Consider the following 8,556-nt stretch of genomic DNA (forward strand, 5'->3'; position numbering starts at 1 on the left):
AGCTACCTGTGAGCGGCAGGGAGGGGCTGGGGGAAACAGGGAGAAACTGTTTGTTCCTGAGATCCCCTGTGCCAGTTGGGAGCAGCACACTCAGAGCTGCAGAACACAACTGCCACAGCTCCCTGGGGTGCCCATCAAAGCAACCAGGCAAAATCTGGGCATCTCTCCAAAGGAGACAGGCTGGGACAACTCGGGGTATCCAGCCTGAAGAACAGGAACTTCTGGGGAAATCTTAGAACCCCTTCCAGTGCCTGAAGGGGCTCGAGGTGAGCTGGAGAGAGGACAATGGACAAGGGCATGGAGTGACAGGACAAGGGGCCATGGCTTTAAACGAAAAGAGGGGAAATACAGATTAGATTTTAGGGAGAAATTCTTCCCTGTGGGGGTGGTGAGGTACAGGTTTCTCAGAGAAGTTGTGGCTGCCCCAGCCCTAGAAGTGTCCAAGGCCACATTGGGCAGGGCTTGGAGCAGCCTGGGACAGTGGAAGGTTTCCCTGCCCGTGGCAGGGGGTCGGAACGGGTTAAGCCTTAACGACCCTTCAATCCCAACCATCCTGTGTCACCCTGATTTGGGCTCCTGGCAGGAGGGCAGATAGCCTTGGTGGGGGCTGAGCCTGTCCCACGAGAACCGGAGCGAACTCCTTGTCCCTCCCGTGTCTTTTATCTTGCCATGTCCCCCTGTACCTCCCCGTGTCCCTCCGTGTCCCCCGTGTCCCCGAGTCCACGGGCGGCGCGGCCACACCGCCGGTCTCACACTGACCCCCAGCGTCGGGCGGCGGCTGAGCCCGAGCTGCTGCCCCGGCCGGGGGGGTTCGGTGGGAATTAAACCCAAATTAAAGGCTGTAGCAAAGCGACGTGACAAAGCGGGAAGCGGAGGGGCGGGAGCTCCTGTTCCCACGGCTACAGTTACTGCAGCCCTTAAATCGAGCCAAGAAAAGGTTTCTGTAGCTGGTGTTTTTAACAGCCAAGCCAAGTTGCCAAGCCAATCATTTTAACAGCCAAGCCAATCATTAAAATCCATGTAAACAGCCTCCTGGAGCAAAGGTAAGGATCTGGACCCAGTAAGACGCTTTGTGCTGGGAAAGATTTACTTGTAGTTTGTGAAACCCTTTAAAGATCAGCATGCCAGGAGCAAGAGGGGCTTAGGAAGGGCAGGAGACCTGGGGCAGGTGGAATTCACTGGGCAGTGTTTGGAGGTGCCTTGGGAAGGATTTGCCAGGTAAACAGTAGAGATTGTTACAGGAAGTGCATCAATAGCAGGGGGAAAACACCATGAGCAGCAGGGCAGCAGGGAAGGGTTTGGTGAAGAGTCCTGGCAGGGCTCCAGGGTCTTCAGCTGTACCCATCACAGGAAGCCCAGTGCCAAACGGCCCCTCAGACAGGTACTGTAGCTCCCCAGCCTGGGCTGGGTCCTCTGCACTCACTGTTCTCTAATGTTCCTTACGGTTTGTCATTAACGAATGTCACAGGTTTCCTCTTTGTTGCTCTTTCTCACAAAGCCCACGTACAGTTCTGTCGTGTTAATTAATTTCTTCAGATACTGCCTTTCCACGTTTCGTCCTTGATAAAACGCTTGCAAAAAAATCCAAAATAAGACTCAAAGAGATTTCTCACATGGCAAGCATAAAGTTTCATTATGTGCCGTAGCCGTAAATTCCCTGTGATTTCTGTTTCAAGGCTCACCAGCTCCTGAGGTGAGCACTCCTCTGTGATGGAGATGAGGGGTTTATTCCACGTGAGTGGTGCAAAGGTTCTCAGGTCAGCAGTGCTCGGGGCAGCTGCATCAGAGGGCTGCAGATCCTTGTGAATATTCAGTTCTAGGTGGGGTATCGACTCCCAGAGTATTTCCCAGGATATGTGCCTCTGGGAGCCCAAAACTGGCAGTTCACAGCATCAGGGAATCATAGAATGGTTTGGCTTAGAAGGCACCTTAAAGATCATCCAGTTCTAACTCGGGCAGGGACACCTTCCTTAGACCAGGTTACTCAGAGCCCCATCCAGCCTCAGTGATCATCAGCATTACCTGAGGTGGCACGACAGCACCATGTGATGGAAGGGAATAGCAGCTAAACATTTTTTCTTCAAATCTTCCACACAAGACCAGCTCTTCCTGCTGAGGAGGCAGAGGAGGCAGAGAGAAGGATGCAGCAGGGAGCAAGGCTCCTGGTCTTGGTTATTGGGAAGTGGATCCTCCTCCTGCTTTCTCCCCAGAAGAATTCAGCCACTTGAACTCAACCCACCTCTCCCATGGCAGGAAAGGGCCAGCCAGCGCTCCTGACGGATGGCTGCTCAGTATGACAGACCTCACATTCAACAGTTAACAGCCAGCATGTTTACAGGCAACATTTTTTTTGGCTGCTGTCCCTGGCATGTCAGTCATGTTTAGCCAAATGAACTGGGAGGATTATAACAGACAGGGACACTGGTGCAAGTGACAGGCACAGAGACAAGTGCTGCAAGAAGCTCATTTGCACATCGAGTTTCACAGCCCGGCTCTCCCTTCGTGCTCCATAAGCTCATCAGCTGCTGCTGCAGAGCTGCTAGTTTTCACAGGAATGATGGAGCTCACAAACCCCTCTTTTTATTTTTTTCTTCCCTGCCTGTTTAGACAACAGATTCTAACATAACCCCCCCCCCCCCTTTTTTTTTTTTTTTTTTTAATATTGAGAATAAGCCCCATTTTTATGTGGAAATGTGGGTTTAATGTAAATAGCTCGTGCTGCTCTGATTCTCTCCAAGGGCTGTTAGCTGTTGGCGGTCCCCCTGTCGCCTTTCAAGTCACTTGGGAGTCACTGCTGCTGAGATGGGGATGGATCTCAGAGGGATCCGCAGTCTCTCCCGGGTGCTTCCTGCACTGTGTGACAGTTTTTATCTCGGCTGTATTTCAGAACGTGCAGCAATATCTGCAGCTGTGAAATTGTCACCACCTGCCCCCAAAATAATGTGGTTAAAGGGGGGAATGGGGCGAGTGTGACATGAGAGCCCTGAAAGGAGTCCTGCCATCCCAGCTCCATCTAAGCTGTTGTGTCCCTTACAAGTCTCCAAGGCCACCTCAGAGAGGCTGATGTGCTTGTAGTTGTGTACCTCACTCCATGCCAGGTCACTGAAGGCCACGGAATCGCTCAGGGCTTTGCCACTCTGTTCTCAGTGCTCAGTCACATCAGCTTTCCAAAGCAGCAAAAAACCCGAGAAACATACAGTGTTGTGAAAAGTATTTATTAGAATTGTCAACATTAAATTTTCCTTTAGTATTTTCAAGTTTGTTGTAGAAATTAAAACAAGAACCACATTTTCCAGCTGCAGAAATGCTGCTTTTCAGCCAGTTTCAGTCTGCGGCTGTTTACAAGACAGTGTAAGTTTTCACTGCCTAATAAAAACAATCATCTGTATTCCATGGCTGCGAGCAACAACACTGTGAGAGAGTGGAGCAAGTCGAGGAGGTTTTGGAGCAGAATATGAATTATCTCACCCGGAGAACAAAGCACAGACGGACCCTGAGCACTGAGGGAAATTGCACAACAATGTGCAGGCGAGTCTCCAAACCTGCATGGTTTAACTGGGGGATTTTATGCTTTTGAGAAAAAATATATTTTTTGAATATCCCCATAGGTACAGTCTTGCCACTTATTTCTGCGATTTAAACTGTTGCTTCTGTTTTTTAAGGCCAGGCCGAACGGACGAGCATTTAATCAGCCAAGCTGAATAGAGAAGCACAGGTACCACTGAGACTCAAGGGACGACTCTGCAATGAGCAAGAACATTAAAGGCTGCTATAAAGAAACAAGCTTCTCTGCCCTCAGATGGACAGAATTATAAAAATCCCCACAGCATCCCCAAAGCACTGAATTAACTGGAGAAGGAGCTGTGTTTAATGTGATGGATTGAGCCCGTGGGCCCCATCGCGGGGATGTGGCCGTCAGGGCACTGGTACCTGCCATCGCTCCCTGCAGCACCTCCCTGGGAACACCAGACAGGATAATTACGTACTTAAATCTGGGTGCTTTACTACACAGAAATTCATCTGCTACCCTCAGAGTCCTTGAAATTAAAGAGAGATTTGAGTTGCTGACATAATTTGTTCCCTGAGGGCTGTGGAAAGCGGAGAGAAGCACATCTGAATAAAAACTCTCCGACCACGTCTTGAATGGGAGCAAGTGCTGCTCCAGAGTGAGACACAATGGGAAGCAAATTATTTCAAATGTTTATAAGCTACATAGTTCCCAGGCAGGATGAGGCTGGGTTTTTCCCCAAGCAGCAGCCGGGAGGGAGGCCAGTAAGTTCCCTTCAGAAACTGTCATTGTAGCCTTCCAGTACTCTAAGAGATCTTCAAGGAATGATGAGGGGAGACTATTTACCAAAGCATGTAGTGATAGAACAAGGACAAATGGGTTTAAACTGCTAGAGAGTAGGTTTAGATTGGATATTGGGAAGAAATTCTTGGCTGTGAGGGTGGTCAGGCCCTGGCACAGGTTGGCCACAAGTTGTGGCTGCCAGGTTGGATGGGGCATGGAGCAAACCGGGCTAGTGGAAAGTATCCCTGCCTATAGCAGAGGGTGGGACTGGATGATCTTCAAGGTCTTTTCCATTCTGTGACCTGTGACGAGCTGCTTTGTTCTCCCTTTGCCAAAGTTTCCGTGAAGGTGATGTTGTCTGTGGTCCAAGCTAGGGGCTGCTTTGTGTGAGGGGCCGCTGTGTGTGAGGGGCCGCTGTGTGTGAGAGGCGTGTGCTCCCTGCCCTCACTGAGTGGGATGAGGCTGTCCTTTGCCCGGTGCCCGGAGCCCTTTCCCCGGTGCCCGGAGCCTTTTCCCCGGAGCTCTGTGCCCGGAGCCCTTTCTCCGGTGCCCGGAGCCTTTTCCCCGGTGGCCGCGGTTCCCAAACCGAGCTCCACAAGATGGCGAGCGCGGGCCCTTGCGCGGCCCAAGATGGCGGCGGGCGGCGCGGCGCGGGGCCGGAGGCGCTCGGACACCCGCGGCCCCGCTCGGCCACGGCCGCGGCCCCGGGCCCGGCGCTCCGCGAAGGCGGCCCCGGCAGCAGACCCCGCACAGCCCGCGGGGGAAGCAGCCGACACGGCGAGCCCGGTACAAGGGACGGGGCTGGGTGGGATGGTGTGGGGGGGGGGAAAGGCCGCGGAGCCGGGTGGTCACAGAGTGGAGGGATAGCAGGTAATTGTCAACAGCTACAATCTGAGCATCGCCATGTGGGAATTATCAGGAGAATTGATGTAAATTTATCGCCGTTCCCGCTCCTCCCACGACGTTGTTTGTGCCAGTGAAGAAATACAGAGCAGATTTAGCTTCTGGTTGTGCCGGGTGATGACAGGCCTGACACAGTAATTCCCATTAGCATCATCCTTAAGAAAATAAGAACATGGTGATTGACCTCGCACAGTGCTAGTTTATTCTCTGAGCAAAGTGTTTTTCGCTTGCTGGTGATGGGCTGTACATTGTCGTTTATGTAAGCTGTCTGCTCCTCTTTTTCTCTCTTTACATGCACTTTCTACTAATTACTTTTCTTAGAAGGTTTGGATCAAAATGCCACTCGTGTGATGGAGCCCTTCTGTTCCAAAGTGAGCTTTGCAACTAAAGAGATAAGGTGATTTTATTTTCCTTTATTTCAAGTGAGCTTTAGGAGCTTATCTTTTTTCCTAACAGCGTTCATCACAAGAAGCTGCTGAAGGACAGCCCGCAAAGAGGATGAAATATGAAGAAAGCAGTCTAAAATCAGAGCTAGAGGGACTCACATGTGAAAGTGGAAACCTTGCTGCACTGGGGGAAACACCTAAAACGTCTGATGGGGATGGAGGCTCAAAAGATCCAGGAGACAGCATTATAACCCAACAGGAAAAAGATGAAAGCGTTCCAGAGACTGATGAAGGGAAGCAGGAAATGGAGCGTGGTGTTTCTCTGGAGCCACACGCAGTGAAATCCAGCGGTACTCCATTAAAAACGGGTGGATATCTGCACCACTATCACGTGTTCAGCGAGGAGGAGAGCAGCTGTGGGAGCTTTGACGAGGCCACCTCGGAGGATGTGGATCGCCCGCGAAGGCCGATGCTCCTGGAGCACAGCAGCGGCTTCTCGGATGAGGACAGCAACCAGCCCATGCCAGTGCACCGGTTCTTCGGAGATGTTGAACTGGTGAGATGATGATGAGTCTGTTCCTGCTTTAGACTCAGCCCATGTCTGCTTAAAATTTGCCTCAAAACTCTTGGCGAGTTTGACCAGTATTGTTGGGCCCTGCACCCCAGATAAAACTCTCCACCAGACATGAAATTACTTGCCCAGCTAAATTAATTCCAGGTGTAAAATGTTTCTTATTTAGACTTTTTAGTCCAATTCCACGAGATAGGTCCTTTTACTGACAATGACGTTATGGAGACACAATATGGTTGGCAAAATAGATTTTTGCTGGTCTTTGGTTCTTAACAGAATCATAGAACGGCTTGGGTTGGAGGGATCTTAGGAATCACCCAGTTCCAGCCCTGCTGCATTGGGATTGTTTGGAATGGAAACTGGTCTCTGTCTACTTCAGCTTTTGAACTGATACAAGGGCCAGAGCTTTAAATTTGAATGCCTTTAACAAGCATAACTTTGGGACAAGTGATGCTGCCATATTTTAGGTGTTTCTTTGCGGTAGATTTGTTTGGGGAGCCCTTCACCCTCGGCCAATCCCCCTCAAACCAGTGGAAGGAATGCCAGCCCTGAGACTGCCCATGGAGCTGGTTTGGGCAGACTCCCCTCAAAGCCTCACAGCTTTAGCTTTGGGTTTGTGCCACTGCTCCCAAGCTGAGGGTTGGTTCCTGTGTCAGCTGAGGGAGGATGGGAGCTGGTGGAGGTAGGAGTTCTGCCATATGCCACCACAGACTTTCCTTGTTGATTTGATCTTTTCCCTCCAGCATCTCCCGGCAGTCGAGCTCCCGAGCGTGACGAGGAGCAGGCGAGAAGCCAGGAAGCTCCATTTCATCGCAAAGGAAGATGATGATGAGGAGGAGGAGGAGAAAGAGGATGTTGTCTAACAACAAACTGTAAACAAATTAAACCCTTTTTCTTTGTGACCACATGGAAATGGCTGTGTCGGTAACATGAGGTGTCTGTTTGCCTTTTCTCAGGGAGAGAACTGGAAGAGGTTTTATTTGCTGGAATTGGCAGATACAGTATTCCAGTGATGATCTGGGGCAAATACTGAATTTTCAGTGATTTGGAATTAAAGTATAATTTAGCACTTTAGCACTGATATTTAGGAAAAAACAGGGAAAACGTAAGTTCTTACTGCTTTTTTGTAAATTTGAGCCTCTGTCTTGAGGAGGTATTTGGTTTCACTCTTTTTTTTCAAAATAGTCAAGAAGAGGATGCTGGAGCAAAGTTCTCTTTCTTTTAATTCTGCAATGTCCATGGCATCCAGGTAATAAAGGAGCAAACTGACTCCCTGGTACAAAGAAGGTTAAAGGTCTCCCTTGTGTGGGCTGTTTACACCTAACATAGGACCAATTAAACCTCTAAAATGCAGCTCTGCTGGCAAAATGAAATGCAGGATGTCAAGAGTGGGTTCAGTGTGCTCATCTCGGGGAGTTCAGCACGTTTCCATTGCATGTCATCTCCCCAAACACCCACCCCGTGGTGCTGCCTCCTCCTCCACCTGCTGCTCTAAGTGTGCATTTTCATCTGGTTTCCAGCAGGGATTTTGGAAACAAATGCTTTGGTGGTGATACACAAGGAATAACATCCCTTGGATTTGATGGACAGAGGAAGATTGCTAACGCTGTGGGGCAGCCCCCTCTGCATGTTTAAAAAAAGAAAAAAAAAAAGGAGCAAACTCAGCCAATTCCAGGAACTGTTAATTCACTCAGTGTTTGTGGGTATATTTCTTTGAAAGTGTGATTATGTAATAAGCTTCTAGATATTTATTGTTATAGCTCCTTCTATGTTTCTAAAAATAGAGAGAAAATGTTATCAGCAGATGGTTTAAATAAATATTAATTTCTACAGCTAAAGCCTGTTAAACATTCAAAAGTTGTAAGGCAAACAAATTGCATATGCATGGCATGGTAATGCATTCCCATTTCCACTCCAGCTGATGCATTGTTTCTGTCAAAGATATTTCTTGGCTCCTTTTCACTCTAATTCTGTAACACGGAAAAATCCAGATTTTTAAATTGCATATTCATAGTTCCAGCCCAGCTCTGTGTTGCAGCAGCTCCTCCCATTCCTTCAGTGTTGCGTTTGCTGCTGGCTCTTTCTAGCAAAGACAGTTTCACACACAGACATTCATTTCGGTGCGCAAAATGCATTTTCAGTTTTGGGGACACGTGCCACACAGGTGACACCGGGTTTGTCACCAGAATCCTGCCAGTGCTGCCCTCCCCAACGTCAAACAGTGCAGGAGGGGAAGCTGCAAGGATCGACTGCGTGCAGTGGAGTTAGAAATCCTGTGTTTAAAATGCACCTCCTTGCTTTTCAGAGTGCACTGTTTGGGAGGGGAATAAGTTTGTTGTTTAAAGTAAATCAATATTCTCTGTAGCAAAGCATCCAAGACTCAGTAATTCGGGGCTCAGGCAGAA

General features: G+C 49.3%; 1 protein-coding gene across 3 annotated transcripts; it reads left to right on the forward strand.

The window, feature by feature from the left end:
* Positions 1 to 4,942: 4,942 nt before the first annotated feature.
* C22H1orf174 (chromosome 22 C1orf174 homolog) lies at positions 4,943 to 8,422 on the forward strand. 3 transcript variants are annotated; one of them, XM_040084379.2, is made up of 3 exons: positions 4,943 to 5,077; positions 5,651 to 6,136; positions 6,895 to 8,422. In XM_040084379.2, the coding sequence occupies exons 2-3, from the start codon at positions 5,693 to 5,695 to the stop codon at positions 7,012 to 7,014; spliced, it is 564 nt and encodes a 187-aa protein (XP_039940313.1). In that variant the 5' UTR covers positions 4,943 to 5,077; positions 5,651 to 5,692; the 3' UTR covers positions 7,015 to 8,422. The 3 variants fall into 3 exon arrangements, with proteins under 3 accessions (XP_039940313.1, XP_058279285.1, XP_039940312.1); XM_058423302.1 differs by lacking the exon at positions 4,943 to 5,077 and adding an exon at positions 5,260 to 5,565; XM_040084378.2 differs by lacking the exon at positions 4,943 to 5,077 and adding an exon at positions 5,270 to 5,369.
* Positions 8,423 to 8,556: the final 134 nt, after the last annotated feature.

The sequence above is a fragment of the Hirundo rustica genome, chromosome 22, assembly GCF_015227805.2.
Source record: "Hirundo rustica isolate bHirRus1 chromosome 22, bHirRus1.pri.v3, whole genome shotgun sequence".
NCBI lineage: Eukaryota > Metazoa > Chordata > Aves > Passeriformes > Hirundinidae > Hirundo > Hirundo rustica.